The 17,551-nt window shown below is 37.2% G+C and overlaps 1 protein-coding gene and 1 long non-coding RNA gene across 8 annotated transcripts in view; one reads left to right on the forward strand and one right to left on the reverse strand.

Annotated features, from left to right (window-relative positions):
• Window positions 1–798: 798 nt before the first annotated feature.
• LOC122458629 lies at window positions 799–3,008 on the forward strand. The gene is made up of 2 exons (XR_006278717.1): window positions 799–894; window positions 1,705–3,008. It is a non-coding gene; the product is annotated as an uncharacterized LOC122458629 (long non-coding RNA).
• Window positions 3,009–5,068: 2,060 nt separating this feature from the next.
• Window positions 5,069–17,551, reverse strand: part of DPY19L4 (dpy-19 like 4) — a 45,243-nt gene continuing 32,760 nt past the window's right edge. For 5 of the 7 annotated variants that reach the window (XM_038391222.2, XM_038391221.2, XM_043507598.1 and 2 more), the window contains 3 exons: window positions 17,358–17,490; window positions 16,166–16,324; window positions 5,069–10,214 (listed from right to left, as the gene is read on the reverse strand). In XM_038391222.2, the coding sequence (XP_038247150.1) occupies window positions 10,050–10,214; window positions 16,166–16,324; window positions 17,358–17,490 (457 nt within the window). In that variant the 3' untranslated portion in view covers window positions 5,069–10,049. The remainder of the gene's footprint in view (window positions 10,215–16,165; window positions 16,325–17,357; window positions 17,491–17,551) is intronic. The other 2 variants (XR_006278716.1, XM_043507601.1) reach the window with 2 other exon arrangements.

Genomic DNA, 17,551 nt, shown 5'->3' on the forward strand with positions numbered 1-17,551 from the left:
GTCCTTTCTTCCCTCTTGGCTTTGCCACCCAACCCCTTCAGAGTCAGGTAAGCATTACCTCATCGTAGTCCCTGACTGACCAAGGGAAGGGGGGGGGCTCACTCGAGAGTCCAACAGATCCTTTGTTGCCAGTGACCTTTGTTTCTGTGAGGCTGGGCTGGGTTTGTCCCATTCATGCCCTGATGGTATGTGAATTGCCTCTTTGCTCTGAAGAGTTTTTCCTGGGCTTGTTTTAAGCCATGAGGACGCATTTTCAGCCTCATAACTATATATATGAAATTACAACCTATAACATTACTATAACTACAGCAATGCTCAGTGCATCATGAGCCTTCTGAAGACACCCACCATGACAAACTTTACATTGGATACCACACAAACACATGATATGGATTAACATGGGGGTTCAGGGTGTTCTCCTGAAGTACAGAGCATCACAGAAGGCCTATGAGATTGCAGAGCCCTTTATTGTACCCAGAAGAAGAAGAGGCATCAGTTACCCAGTGTGTAAGGGAGTAACCGATAGAATTTAAGAAAATGGAATTTAAACTGACTGATGCCACTGAAAAAGGAAGAGACTGTGGATTCTTGTGTGGCTCATGACAGAGAGTAATGTATTTGAAATTAACATTGAGAAAATCATGTCCTAGAGTCTAAATGGATTGGATAATTTTCCATCATGAATAAAATTTCATCTACTGCAGTGCAGATTAACAAGGGGGAAAAGGGAAAGTGTGTCCACACATTACATTTAGTTATGACCTAAAGATTAAATAAATGTTCCTTTCTTTTGCTTTTAGTTTATCTTACAGAGGGAAAGGAATGCCCAATTGCACTGGAGATTATCCTGTACGGACCTTGGATTTGGAGTGTGGATATGGTGCTACAATTTTTGTAATTGGTTTATTTCTTATGGTTGTTTTACATTTTGTGTTTAGTGTGATGTGTGTGTGTGTGATATTTTAGGAAGAAAAAAAATACCAGAACTTGAGTGAAAATAGAAGAGGTTAATCTAAGTATTTTTAATAATACGGCCAGAAGCATCGGGCATTATTCCTATGGAATAATGGCCATGGCTTCAATATTGAGGATCCTCATAATTCAAAAAGGGTGAAAATATGTTTTGGCTTTTATGTTTTTTGAATATTTGAGGAAATTTAGGGGTACATAGATTATACATATGGAAGCACCTCTAGGATGGAGGTATGGATCAAAGGGAATAATACATTCAACTATTTGTGGGATATAATGGGAAAAACAGGACCAAACAAAACAAGCTGTAAAGAAAAAACCTTTTGAGGTAAAATTTGAAATAAGGAGGGAAGACGGCAAAAATGTGACATGGGAATATCTAAAGCCCAAAGATTTGGAAGAGCAATGGAGATATTTGTACATACTAAGGTGGGGGAACGGTCACCTAATGTTTAGATTTAGTTACGATGAGAAAAATCTGAGTAAGAGTACTCTGAACTGTACCTTTTGGAGTTTGGGATTTGATGTAGTCACCCAAGATGTGACTAAAGAACAAGTATTGGGTAATACTCATGAGGGATGGAATGAGTCAATGCCCTTAAATTATGGGAATATGATGTAATGGCAAATCCTTCCATAATGAGAAGATTGAGTTATTTTAGGAAAATTAAATGGGGAATATATTTTCAGGGATTTTTTTTTATGTTTTGTTTACTGGTATCTGATTAACAGATTGCACCAAGAATCATGGCAGACGAGCATCCATATAGGAGGGGAGAAGATATCAAAGCCCCAACTATTGTGGATCAAACAATCTGGATGGAAGGAGAGAAAGTAAACATAAGTGCACAACATCCAGAGTGTATGCCTCTATTACAAGCATGGCAACAACAATGGGGAGATGGAATTATAGGAAATAAGAGGTATAGGAATATATCATAGGTAGTATTGGTTCTGGAGCTTTAAACTCATTTAATATTGAGACATTAGAAGGGAAAACATCAGTTTTGGGTAAGATTTCAGGGGCTATACAGACACATGACAGGATTTTGGTGCATTATTGGAACAAGGAATAAGAAGTGTGGAACTCTAACTGAAAGAAGCCCAAGCCTTGAAAACTTCTCTACATTTAAATCTATCCAGCGTGTCTGAGATTGACAATGAAACTGTACTAGTAATATGATGCATACAGATGCAAACTTATGGGATACAATACATAGAGAGAATGGTTAATCTGTTAAGTAATGGGCAATGGCCTTTTGAATGGTTCAAAGATCCTATATATGGAATCAGTGAATTGCAAGATGGAAGAAATATATGGAGTTTAATAGGAATAAAGCCACTCTGAGGGAAGAGTGGAAAGGCAGAATGCTGTTACACAACACAGGGAAGCAAAGAAACGCAGCAAAGGCCTGGGTGTTGCCAAAAATTATTAATGGAGAAGGATGGCAAATAGAATTGGCAATTCTCATTAGAATATTTTTAAAGGATCGTCCTAGTGTCACAGCTCTTCTAAATTTAATGCTACATCCTATTGTCATATTTACATTAATGATTTTGTTAACCTTATTTATACTGTTTATACTGCTGAATAAGAAAGCAACAAGTTTTGGAGTAAGTGATGTATAAAATGAAATTGCTTGTAAAATTATAAAGTGATACAATAATTAATAGCATTAATCATATATCAAGAGAGGGGAATGTCAGAAGATATATATTGAGATTCATATATTCATGTAATATGTTGTAGGTCATTGAGGCCTGGTATGAATGACATGTGCTTGACATGAATACCTGCATTGCAAATTGGTAACCGAAGCAAGAACTATTTGTGTAAAAACAATCTTATTTTCTGAGAAATATACGGAAAATTAGCAGAAAAGGAAACCACACCAGCTGGACTGATATACAATTGTATAAGAATTGAAGGAAATGGCATGCCTTGGATCATGGCAGCCTGCCCAGGATTGTCTCTTTGGAATTGTGTGGGTAGAAGACCTAATAAAATCAGGCAAAGAACCAATGACACAACAGAATGGACTATAAATGGTTGCCTGTGATTTCTGCAAATCTGAGTTGCTTATTGATCCAGAGTCCCATGTGGATATAGATGTGGTTTTCACTGGCTCCACGCATCTTTTGATTGGAAGGAATCTTGACTGGCCATCTGGACGATTCTGACTTTTGGACTCTGGTATAGTATGTCTGCGGTGTGAATGTGGAGTGAGTAAGGTTTCTTTCTTAATCACTAAAGAGCATTTAGAGTATTGTACACCAACACAGTGTCCGGTATCTGTCTGCTCCTAATCCTGTAGGAAGACCTCTATTGCAGGTCTTACGCTGTCCCCATGGTTTTTTATTCACGCTCTCACTGTGACTATGTCTACATTCTTTAGCAGCAGTCAGTCTGCTCATCTTCAGAATGGAGACTAGCTTAAGGTTGAATTTATATGTACCTACTCGCTACAAAAGTTTTAGTTAAGAGATTACACCTTCCTGCATTGTGGGATGTTAAGACTTAACTGAAGAGACTGAACATGTTCAGTTATTGTACTGAGCAGGAGTTCCTATGTCTTCCATAGCTTTCTGAGAGCTACTGGCTGATCTTGAGATCAAATGCCTGGGAACAATAGGAGCCCTCAAGACCATCTCATTCAACAGTTTAGAGTCCTGTGGCCAAAGGAACACATTGGGGTACCAGCTGTGCATTTAAGTAGCATTCTATAGGTGTAATCTTTTTAAGTCTGTCTTTCAAATCCTACTGAGAAACTTAGTTTTATCTATTAGAAAGGTAATAGGCACCTTAGTATCTAATTTATTTTCAGTATGCTTCAGATAGTGAGGCAAACGAGAACTAGAGAATCTGGGAGACAAAGTCCTGAAGGGAAGAAGCTGCAATAATGCCAAACTTGATTGGTGCTTTTACTTGACACTCAGATTTGTCCAAAGGGTCTTAAACCGATGTACCAGAATGCTATATTTTGCTTTAAATCACAGTCAATCAGCAAACTGAGTAAGTCAGGGCCTTAGTCTTAAATAAAAGTGTATATGTATACAGACAAACTTTAAGGTTACAATAGACTTGATTCTCATAACAGCTAAAGCAAGCTCATTTTGTTATGCTGCTTGAAAAAAGTCATTAATGTCCTTGGATATTCTAAGATATTCAGTAATATGTATAAAGAAAAGGAGTACTTGTGGCACCTTAGAGACTAACAAATTTATTAGAGCATAAGCTTTCGTGAGCTACAGCTCACTTCATTGGATGAAGTGAGCTGTAGCTCACGAAAGCTTATGCTCTAATAAATTTGTTAGTCTCTAAGGTGCCACAAGTACTCCTTTTCTTTTTGCGAATACAGACTAACACGGCTGCTACTCTGAAACCAGTAATATGTATTTAAAACTATGCAGGAAATAAGTCTAATCTTAAAAGGAAAATTTGAGGAACTAATTATTAAGACATAGTATTGTTAAGAATTGGGCTTCAAGGATCCAAGCAACTCCAATTTACTACAATTTTTAGTATATATCATACTGTATCAACTTTTTCTGACAATTTCCCATCAAATGTTTCCAACAACTGTAAAAATCCCAGATAAAAATGAAGTCATTTCCAAATTTCACATAACCATGCAGTAAACTGCTACAAACCACAATCTGAGTTGAAAACCTTAATTGTACTAGCAGCACCATATAAACATAATAGCAAGAATCTACTCTATTAATGCTTACTTGTACATAACACATGCACAAGAGGGTAAGTATATTAGTTGATGCAAAATTTTATTGTTAAGTATTTGAGTTTGTTTAGTGATTCCCTTCCAGTTTTATTTATCCCTGAAAAAAAAGTGTGTTTAACTAGAAAATTAGATTTTTTTTCCTCCCACCTCATCATTTGACATGAAACATCTTTTATTTTGCTGGTCTACTTTATACCAATAGGTTTCTCAACAGCTAGTCATAGTCACTGTGATGCATGGATCCAGCTTTAATAGGTTGAATATTGCTGAAGTGATTTGTGATTATTATTCTGCACCAAAAGACAGAAATATTTGAAGAACTTTACATAATCTTTTAACTAACTTGAAAGTTATTGTGTAAGCAAAAAGTACAAAAACAATTTTATTACTATAAAGGAACAAGCAGGTTACTTTTCCATAAAATAAAACTACTTTACTTTCCTTATGAAAGAATATTTGAGGTCTCAAAAGCAAAGGTAAGAAGTTTGTCTCAAGTGATCCATATGCATCAGTTTTAGCATTTAGTCTTTTGCAAAGATGAAACATCTGTCATAGGAGAATAGTTACAGTATACCAACTGTATTGAGAGCAATCTGTCCCAGAAGAGACAGTACAATTTCTTTTAGATTTGTCATTAAATACTTGCACATGATTAGATATGTCAATTATGCCACATGCACCACCAATAAGTGTCAACATGAAAAAACAAAGCATTGCCAGCAAGATGTTTCTGTACTCAAAGTACAATGTTAAAATTTTATATAATACACTGCATGCACCACTTTTCCCATCAAATAAAAAACCTTTATAATCTCACTTTCAAAAGCAGAATCATACATGCATTTAATTGTACTGATGTCTAAAATATCACCAGTTCTAGTAACACATTTGAACAGCAATTAAGGTACTAAACAATTCAGAAAAGTCTTTAAACATATTTGGCTGCACTGATAACATAAAGATGGTTACTATATAAACATGCACTGCATGTTCCTTTAGCTTCCACTACCTTACTAAAATTCAATATTAAGAATATTCAACACACAATTAGATTAAAAATGAGGTATTATTTCAGTGAACTATTGCCTGTACAGTATTTAGGCTTGGAAGGATTAGATTTTTATCAGTAAATGTAGGTAAACATTGACTTCACTGTACACACACAAAACAAAAAAAATTTCCATCCATAATTGAAAAAACTTACAGATAGGCAAAGAAAGAAAAATGCTACCTAAGAACTTAGTTTGATTAAGGGTATTCAGTGAACATTTTGATATCTGATTTTGACAATTTTAATTGTTAAAACAAGATTTAACTTTTTGAATCTTAAAATCTGTCAGTAAATAATTGTCTGACCCACCAATAATTTCTCACAATTGTGAACATTTCACGAGATTAAAAATAAAAATGCTTAAATATTTACATTATCCATCACAATAATCCAATCCTGCCAAGCCAATTGAAATAAGATCAATTTTTGCTACATCCTTATTCCAATGTACTTTGGAATCTATTTTCATATCAATACAGGGCATTTAGCAGTTTAACTGCCATTAGTAATAATAATAACTACACATTTAAAGTCTCCAAAACATGATTGCAGGATAGAAGAACTCTCTAAATGCATCTGCACATGCATCGGTTTTGGTCAAAATACAGGGATTGTATAAAGTTAACATCGGTAATCAACATGCGGTTCACTGAAAATTTACAAATCTAGGACCTAATCTTGAAGTTTTTATTCCTGTGAAGCCAAAGGGATATTTGACTGAACACTAATTACATGAGTAAGACAAGCTAGATTTGGTCTTATTTATATTTTAATATGCAACAATGTGAGTAACTGGAAAAACCTAAAATGTCCATTAAACACTTGTTCTTTGTAACACTAGTTTTTGTTTCCTAAGCATGGCAGCTGTCAGCTAAAAAAAAAAAAATTATTTTGGAGGAAGTGAAAGTGCTCTTTCAATGTATTAAATAATTAATGAGAATGTTGCATGGTTTGGACAAAGCATCTTAATCATGACCTTTATCACCTGTGCTAATCTAGTCCTATATTTCTTCTAGACAATCATGCAAAATTGTGTCAAATTATGTGGTAGTTTAGACTCAGTCTGGATAAAGTATGTTTTAGGGACTAGGCTGAGATCACCACTCTCATTTCACTTGTGATCTGAAACCAGAGATCTAAAGGTGAAAGGTTAGGAGTATTTTGTTGCTCAATCTTCCATAACCTTCTATAACCTTTTCAGATAATATTTTTGTTCATTGATGGCTCACAGGGGGAAGGAGGAAGTAAGCCAGAACAAAAACAACAACTTGCTATGTAAATTTATCACTCTTTCTGAGCTAATGGAGTCAAAGGTTGTGAACAAAATGGCTGGCACAGACGCTAGCTGTGCCATTCACCGCAACAGCACCTTTCGAGGAGCTTGCTAGGATCTTTTCCTGCTGAAAATAAGATACAATTGAAACTATATAAATGCAGAGGAAATGGATTAAAAATCTTCACAAAAATAAACACAAGTTGAAAGATTTTGTTTGTTTAATAAAGCTTTCAAGGCACATATTTCAAATGGATTGCAATTTCTACAGTAAAACAGATGTGATTTTTCAGTATGTTCTCCCACCCCGACAACTATGAGTTTTTATTCATTTAGTAGGCTTGTAATGCTAGTGACCTATGCTGGAAAGCAAGTTAGGGCATAACTGCAGCTTACTTGTATGAAAAGCCCTATTTAGTCCTTCCCAGGAACACCATAGAACCTGTGTTCTACATAAAAAGTGGGAAATAGAATAGACTTTTAGTAGATGACACTTTTTTGGCTACTTCATAAGCAGGTCAGCAACTGGATTGGATGTTCAAACCAAAGTTTTGATTTTTAGGTTAATTTTTTAAATATTTTTGCCTTTTAACAGGGATTACAACAGCTACATTTTCCCACAGTTACAAGAGATTTTTTTCTATTTTCTTTAGCCTGATAACCCAATGCTGCTGTGATACACATTAAAAATCCTCCTAATTTTGATTCTCCTAAAGCAGAATCAACAGAAGTAGCATCACTACTTAAAAAGAATGATAACACATACCATTATAATATCACGGTTCAAACAAGAGCTAACATGTCTATTCAAATATATGAAGGTCAACGTGCTACAGCTGGGATTTATTTTCATATGTGTAGAACGGCCGTTAGTGTGAATACTACACATAGAATACATATGTATAGAAAAATACAGCTATGTACTACTCAGTACTATACACACACAGCACTGCAGTAAAACACAATAGGCAGGCTATTGCAGGGTAATTAAAATATTGCACATTGAATGCTGTTACAAGGCATGAGGCCATTGGCTAAGTGACTTCAGCCACCAAGGAGTGCAACAGTCACCCTGAAATTCACTACCTGGAATGCCTTATTGCTATTATGAAATGGAATTCATTAATATTTAGGCTCATGCGTTTACTAGGAATGAGACACAAGTATGAAATCCCTGACAGTCGGTCAATCATAATGAACTCCAACCGCATCTGGAGTTCTAGAATTATTTCAAAATATTAAATACATCTACATTCATTCTATCACAGACAGAAAAGACCACTAAAAGGTTCCCACAGCTTGCAGTAGCTGAAGATAATGCATTAGTTTACTGTAGTGACTGAAAAGCCTGAAAAATGTTCAGTGCAGATACACATATGCACTTGTGTATAAACACACAAAGAGTGCACATTGTGAGTAGACATATATAATACACACAAACACCCACACCCATTCTTAATACAATGGATGTATCAAAGCTACATCTCATATAAGGCTACTTACTATACCCTGTCACTCAATTATACTAAAAACTATTTTTCCTTCAGATCACTGAGCCCATTATTATTTTGTTTAATGGATTTATCTGAGCCATGGTTTCAAATAAAGTGGATAATTTAAAACATTGTCAAGGTTTTCAGGTCTCAAAAATTAGCACATCTAGAAATGAAAACTGGACTACAGATATGACGACATTTGCAACAATAAAGCATTTTGAAAAAAAGATCACTCCAGAGTTGTTTGATAATGCAGCACTGTTAGTATAACAATAAATAAACGTATGTGCAGAGGAAATGGTAAGTATACACCTGCACCATATGCTTGCTGTATATGCTCACTTCATAGAAGTTGAATTCTTTGGATTTACATTTTTCTAGCAGACACAGCGGGAATGATTTTGCAGTCCTCAGGCAAGATGTCCATTACTTTTGCGGTGTTTTGTTTAAGGACCCCAAGGTCAGGCCAAAAATAGGAGGCAAACAAACATCCATTATAGCAGAAGCACAGCAAGTTGCAACAAAATAAACTGTATAAATGAAGAATTCATTAAGAAAACTGACTAGAGTGGTGTGGGAAAGGAGTAAAGTGAGGGGACAAAATATTTTCAAAAATTTTGAAAAAATACCATGACAGTATACTCTTAATTCATTATATGCAGATATTTAAAAAATAGTTATCAACTGTTTTAACATGACTTCGTTGTATGTGGGGGTTTTAAATAAAATTGTGGCAATATTTTACCAAGACTAACTACATAATAACTATTAAAATGAATAAGTATATATTATTATCTAATGTGGACAAATCCCAAAGACCTGCTCAGTCCAAACTAAAATCCTGATCCTGCCAACTCGTCCATGTAGGTGGACCCCTTTGTCCGTGCATTGAAGTCAAATTTATGGGTGTTTTCCCTAAATAAAATCTTCAGGATCTGGCTCATACAAAAATGCTACACCTACACCCAGAAAATGTTTGAGTGAGTGAGTGTGTGAGATAGTAATGCACATAGTTAGAGACAGTCCTGTTAACAGAAAATCAAACTATTTGCATGGACTCTTACTTGGGGTACTCTGATGGTTTCAAATGCTAGAAAATGAAAGCTGTATAACAACTTGAATTTAAATCATCCCCAAATGTCTGAATGTAATTTTTCTGTATTTTCCAAAGTAGGTCCATCTAAAAGTTATTTAATTATTTGTTGTAATATTTAAGTTAGACATTTTATTTCCATGAAAATTAGGATGATTCAAAATGGGAAAAACTGGAAAGACAAATGTAAGAATTATGGAAGATGGTCACACTTTGTAGACTGTAAAATTGACTAGTGCTCACATCTCCTTAGAGGGTGGTACTTTTGCTTGTTGAGCTGTAGTCCAGAGTTCCAGTTTGGTAAACTAACAGAATAAGCATTCTGCATGCTCCCACTCTGATCTGTAAAAAAGCCACTTTTAAAATAGGAACTCCTATTAATTCCATACATGGTCAATCTTCAAAAAGAAGTCTCCATGATTTTTCAAGATTGGAAGGATATCACAGTGTTGATTTTATACACAAAGTAGGATCTGTTCCAGTATACCCGAGTAAAATAATTCACATATGGAGAATAGTTCATTTTGATCTCGTGACAAAATCGCCCATATTTAGAGTAGGCATAACTGTCACCTTCATCACAAACCACCTATCAGAGGAGAAGAAATTTGTTAAGAGAAATCTCATCACAGAGCATATAATTAATCTTTCATTTCTATATTATACAATTCCAATAGAGATAACACAAATATAAATGGCTGAAAATATTTTCCCTTATACTTTTTTTTTTTAAACTTAATGCTTGTGAATTGATTAATGCCAGTGCTAGATTAATAGCTCTGAAAACAAAAATCCTCTACAAGATAGAAGTAGAAAGCATGAGCAGCGCAATGCAAAGTTATCCACATCATCCTGTCAACCAACTTTAAATCAGACCTGCAGGGAGCAATTCTGGGGATCAGAAAGAAATTCACTTTCCAAGACCAATTAACTCATTGACCCCCTTGCAGAGACTGAAAACATGGGTGTCAATTACCACAGCCATGAAGTTGATTCAAACCAGTCAGCCTAAAGGCAAAAGGCTTCACATCTCATTATCCATTCCTTAAACCATCTAGCCAGCCCTGTTTAATACACACATCTATAGCACAGACTAATACTGAGCAAAGAGTTACAGAGACCCGCTGTCTTTCCTGTTAATTTGGTGATAAGAGAAGTGAACCCCTCACTCTCAAGTTATCGACAAAGTTAATTAGACATAACTGTTGACTAAGCCCATGTCTACACTACAAAATTATGTCAACTTAACTTATGTCAGCACACAGTCACAGCAGTTATTAAAATTGCTTGTGTGCACACACTTGGCACCTTGTGTTGGAGGTGTGCGTCCTCACCAGGAACACCTGCATTGATTATATTGTCAGTGTGGGGCATTGTAGGATAGCTCCTGGAAGCCAGAAACAGTCAGTGTAAGCAACGCAGTGTCTACGCTGACACTGCGTTGACCTAATTACACCGACTATGACTCTACGCTTCTCAGAGAGGTGGTGTTACTGGTGTAGAGGTACGTATGTCAGTGGGAGTCAAATTTAAATGAATACACTTCCACAGCTAGGTTGATGAAGGCAGCTTACATTGACCTAACTGTGTAGTGTAAACCAGGCCGGAGACCGAAACTATCAATAGTTTTTAAATATTACTTAAACAGAAAACTTTGAGCCATACTTGTATACTCATTAGCTATGAGAATAGGCTATCAACTTTTTAAAAACATGGTTCTAGCATGATTTATTCCTATTACGTTGGCCAATCAAGCCATTTCAAATAGTTTTCTTCTGCATAAAATGTTTAAACTTAGTCTCCAGCATAATGTAGACCTGTAAATATACAATGGGTCAGAGAATTTAAGGGGGGTAAGGTAAAGGGAAATAAAAAGTACAACTCTGCAGAGAAGTTCCCCTTCCTCTTCTTGCTTGCAATAGACAGACCTGGATTAGGTAAATCAAACCTGAACCTACCACCTCAGACAATTTAAAAACAATCTAAAAAGTTTAACAGGGCCACTGATAAATGTTGGATTCTTCATTTTGCACAATTCTATGATTTTTTTGCATTCTTGCTCACAAATGTACCATAACTCAAACAACCCTGCTTGTTCTTTGGCCACCTGGTCAAGAAATCATTGAGTCGTTTTATTACTTCATGTATTTGCATTCCTGACCATCAAGAGTTTATAGTCAAGGAATAAAAAAAAAGTGAATACATGACAAGATGTCGGATAACAGTTCAGATAAGGGAAGATGTGGAAATTATTGATAAGAAGGTCCTGCAAAAGGACTGCTGAAGAAATGGGATTTACGAAAAGATTTGAAAAAAGAAAAGGTGCTTGACAGATGAACACAGGAGGGTTGTTAACAAGCAGATGGTAAAGGTGTGCAGCTGAAATCTGGTCTATAGTTAAAAATCAAGCCAACCTAAACACTGGGGTAGACACAATTAGGTTAACAGAATAATTATTTTGCCAACCTAGCTACCGCTGCTTGGGGAGGTGGATTACCTACACTGATGGAAAAGCCCTTTCCCCATTGCTGTAAGAAGCACCTATACTATGGTGCTGCAACACTGTAGCTGTAGACATGGCCTGAGAGCCAGAAGAGAAGAAAGAACAATTAGGGGAAAGGATTAGGTAGGATGTAGGGAGCCAGACAGGAAGTAAGAAAAATGGAAACGGAGATGAAGATGGGGGCAAGATCACATAGAAACTTGAAGGTGAGGGTAAGGAGCTTGCATCTGATGAAGTAAGCGAGGAAGCAAATAAAGAGATTCAAAAAGGAACAACATGGTAGCCCGACGCCAGTGCTAGGATAGGAAACAGATTGCAGCAGTTGTGTTTCTGCAGGAGCAGAGGGGAAATGCACATCAATCAAGGCAAAAAATGACAAAGGCACGGACAGTGGTTTTACAGTGAAGGAAAGGAAGGATTTTGATGATATTAAAAATGAAGAACAAGACTTAGCAAAAGAGAGGAGAAGTGGGAAATGATGAGAGAAAAATCAAAGATGACCCCAGAATATGAAACCTGGGAGACAGGGAGGACAGTTAATTTGTCACCGATAGAGAAGGAAAGGATTAGAACAACAGATAAAACTATAAGTGTTGGGGAGAATGAATTTGAAATGTCTGAGTAGCTCAAAAAATAAGAATGGCCATACTTGGTCCAATCAATGGTTCATCTAGCCCAGTATCCTGTCTTCTGAGAGCAGCCAGTGCCAGATGCTTCTGAGGGAATGAACAGAACAGGGCAATAATTGAGTAACAGTCAATCTCTCAAGGTCAAGGATGATCTCTTTCACAGGTTTTATTTGTTATGGGTCCTTTGGTATCCAATCCTTGAGCCGCAAGCTCGTTAGCAGACATTGCAGATAGTGTTGGAAGTCAGGGTTGGGCCACAATTGCTGCATGACAGTCATCTGTCCTTTCTTTTCTGCAATCAGGGCAAGGTGACTTTCCTCAAAAATGGATGTTCCTTTATGGCCAAATCTTTGTAAGTTATTCCTATCCTGGGCTACTGCCTCACAGTGTGTGGTGTCAATGCCACATCATCTTGAGGATGACTAACGAGTTTCTTTTGGCCTCCCCATTTCCTTTCTCCTTTGGTAAGTTGGGCGTACAGCAATTATTTTGGCAATGCCCACTCCACCTCAGCTGGTCCTGGATAATCAGGGCTTCAATGCTGAAGATATTGGGCCTCTGTGAGGACACTGACATTAGTGCAGCAATCCTTCCACTTTATGTTGAGGATCTTCCGAAGAAAAGGGCTGGTGCTGGTGTTTCAGGTTTTTCAGGCGTTTTCTATAATTCATGCACGTTTCACAGCCATAGAAGAGAGTTAGGATTACCACAAAATAAAAATCTTGTGCGTGTTCTGATGTCGTGATTGTTGAACACCCGGCGAAACAGTCTGCCAAAGGCAAGGCTGACACAGCGGATTCTGTGCTGAATCTTGACCTCTGTGTCTGCTCTCTAAGAGAGAGAGGGCTGCAAAGATAAACAAACTGTTCTACCTTTTCCATTTCTTCTATGTCAATGTAGATCTTCATTGCTGGGTCTGATGATTGACCAGGAACTGGCTGGTAAAGAACTTTTGTTTTGCTGATGTTCAGAGTAAGCCCTAGGCTTTTGTAAGCTTCAGAGGAGCAATTAAGGGCTGTTTGTAGATCCTCCTTTGAGTGTGAAACTACACATAATCCTCTGAATATTGGAGTTTGGTTATTGTTGCTGATATTAGTTTAGTTCTGTCATGGAGACAATAAAGGTTGAAGAGGTTGCCATCGGTCTCACATTGAATGTCAATGCCTTGTGGTAGATGTTACTGGGTTAATGTTTTCATAGTTGCTAAGAAAATGGAGAAAAGGGTGGGTGCCAGTTCACAACCTTGTTTTATGTCAGTTTGGATAACACAGGGCTCAGAGGCAGAGCCACTGCATACCATGGAGGCAGTCATATGGTCATGGAGGAGTTTCAGAATGGTGATAAATTTGCTTGGGCAGCCAAACTTTGACATGATTTTCCACAGAGCATCATGGTTAATAGAGTTGAAGGCTTTGGTCAGATTGATAAAGGCCACATACAGCTCCTTGTGTTGTTCTTGATATTTTTTCTGGATCTGCCTGGCTGCGAAAATCATGTTGGTGGTGCTCATGATGGTCTGAAGCCATATTGGGATTTTTAGAAGTACTTCCTCTGCAAGAGGGAGCAGGGATTCAGTACAATTCTAGCAAGAATCTTCCCAGCATTGGAGAGGAGGGCAATGCCTCAATAGTTGCCACATATTACCCTCTCTCTCTTTTTGAAAATTGTGAGTGATCCATCCCTGGTAGTCTAGGCCCAGTTTCTGGCAGTCAGAGATTTAGGGACATCCAGAGCATGGGATTGCATCCCTGATCATGTTGGCTAATGGCCGTCGATAGACTTATTCTCTATGACCTTATCTAATTCTTTTTCAAACCCAGTTATACCTTTGGTCTTCAAAACATCCTTTCACCATGAGATCTACAGGCTGACTATGTGTTGTGCAAAGTAATTCTTTATATTTGTTTTCAAACCTGCTGCCTATTAATTTTATTGGGTGACCCCTTGTACCATGTTAAGCGTTAAATAACACTTCTCTATTCACTTTCTCCACACCATTCATTCCTTATACAATCAGCCTTTCTGCAGCCTCTGGCAGTTAATCACACGGTGTTGTTCACACATTTGTAAGACTTAGCTGAAGTGAATGGGGAAGCAATACGATGGGTTTTAATCATTTCTCTAAATAGACCCAGAGAGCTGTAGTAGGCAATTGTCCTCATCTCTGACAGTTCTCACATGCAGAATTCGAGAGAGACCAATTTAGTCTCTGCCTCCTCTTCAGTCTTTCTAGGAAATCACTTGATGAGATGCCATGCGCACGGCTGGCATCAATGAGTGCATGACACTCAGCTTCCTTCCTTCTTCTCAACAAACAGAATTAACAGTTACAAAGATCTCTTAGTGATTAGTACCAAGATGAAGTGTGTCTGGCTTAAACTGAAACCTGTGAGACTGAAGTAATATACTTCAAAATGCCAGTGATGCTAACTTCTCTCTTTGTTCAAAGTAGTATGAAGTCTCAGTCTTACTGGATTAATTGCAAAGCTTGGACACCCGGGCAGCAAGAGTGGCAAGAAATGCTTGCTTTCACTGCCAACTTGTCAGTAAACTATGTCCTTTCCTCTCAAAGATGCACACACAGTGATCAATGCATTTGTATCTTCTGAGTCAAAGCCTGATCCTTTTCCAAGCAAGTTGCAAGACTCACTTTTTGGAAAGACTTCTCACTGAAACTGAAAACATGAATAGCCACTAATTCCAACCCTATCACAAAATAAACCAAAACCAAGCCCTACCAACAGAATAAGCAAGAGTTACTCAACCTGGAAAAGGCAAAAAGCAGAATCCAGTATGAAGAAGTCTAAGCAGATCTTAATTCCCTCTTTGGTGCTCATATTGCACAGAGGTATCTAAGGGCTTGTTTACCTAAAATGTTGTAACTACCATATTTTAAAAATCTAGTGTAGATAGAATAAGTTTTTTGTAATATGTTAGCTGGTAGAGGTGACCAAGCTAATGCGTTACAATACAACTTTGCTCTGTCTGCACTAGGGTTTTAAAAATACACCTTATATCATAGTCAAGATAAGCCTAAGAGGACATACCCTACAGAACCTCTTTCGTAAACTTTGCTAGTTATTTTAGATATAAAAATCAATTGTATAGGCTTAGATATTTAATGACTGATGGGGAAGCAACAGTTAGGTGCCAACATATCAGAAGGGATTACTCAGCAGGGTTAAGGAACAACCTGGGGGAAAGATCATATGTTTCAAAACATTCAAAAAGAAGGGAGTTCTCAAAACAAAAGCTTAACATTCACTAAGATATTTATCAATTCCAGACTGCACGCCAACTGTAACTGGCAAAACAAGTATTCCTGTGACAATTTAATTTAGTTTTTCTTTAAATTTAACCAATTACTTTATCCATTCAAACATTTGACTTTTTCCAGGTGCTACTTACATGGCCATTAGCAATATCCAGTAAGTCTTTAATCCTACATCCTTTCACAGGTCCAACCTCATTGCAAATTGAATCCTCTATAATTAGGTAGGTGGCTTTGTAGGATGTGAGTATCTTATAAATATCCTCGGCAGACCTTTTTGAATAGATCTGATAAACCTGTAGATTAGAAAATATTTACTACGAATTAAAACCATGTAAAATTAAATGTAAAACCATGTAAAATTAAATGGCTTTTTCAATCTCTCTTCTTGTTCTCCAGCCACTCTTATGTCGAACTTAAGGTTTCTGACACCACCTTCACAGCTATATAAAACTCTGTCCCTCTTTACTTACCTTATTTTGTCATACTTCACATTGGCCACCGATGCCCTTCAATCAGTGTTCCCAGCCTTGTTCACCCATTTGCCATACAATCCTTCTCATACAATCACTTTGTGCCTTCTTCCACAAAGTCTTCTATGCATGGCAAAACCTCCCTGAGCTCATCAGCAAGTGCACAACTCTCCCATCATGTCCCTCTTAAAACCCACTTCTGCCATGTTGCTTATGGTGAATCATGCTGTATGAATGATATACATGAGACTACCCTGAGCCAGGCGCACTGGCCACCGCAGAAGTCACGGAATCTGTGACAAACTCGCAGCCTTAGTCATAACAAATACCGAGAGTACAACTGAATCTTACTTGAAGAAAAAATTTATCTGTAAAAATAAACTCTCTCCCAGTGAGAATTACAGGCCCTATTTGGCCCTCACAGTCCAACATCTGTTCTGTTGATGCTTCCGGAACTTGTGCCTTTGAGGGTAGAATTGGGCCCCCTATGTATAGATGTATATAATCTATTATTGTTACCCTTCCCCAACCTTTGGGTACTTGTCTATCCTTAAAATATAAACTCCATTGTTCTTTAATGTGTATAAAGCACCTATCACATGGTGGGCACTAGCATAAATAAGTAATAAAAATTCCTCACCCCAGGTGGTCTGGGAAACAAGGGACATGGAGACCTGAACTTGGATCCCATGTTGGAACTCCAACTCCACAAGACCATCAGGTCTTCACTTATCTTCTTTGGCATGTATAATTTTCAATGCTCCTACACATATCAAGCACCTCAACATATTTTCCACATAACGAATGAAGAATGAATCACTGATACCACAATACATTTTTGGAATCAGATACTCACGTTCTCATTTCTTTGTAGAAGATCAACATCATTATATAAAGGTAGACTTGTCACCATCCATCCAGTACACAGCTTAATCATACCCATTAGCTGTGGACTTCCAGCAAACACAGCAGCAACAGGAGCCTGTCTTCTGCAAAAAACAATATCACTTCATGCATTTGAGTACAAGGATATATTTTCTAAAACAATAT

Source organism: Dermochelys coriacea, chromosome 2 (assembly GCF_009764565.3).
Source record: "Dermochelys coriacea isolate rDerCor1 chromosome 2, rDerCor1.pri.v4, whole genome shotgun sequence".
NCBI lineage: Eukaryota > Metazoa > Chordata > Testudines > Dermochelyidae > Dermochelys > Dermochelys coriacea.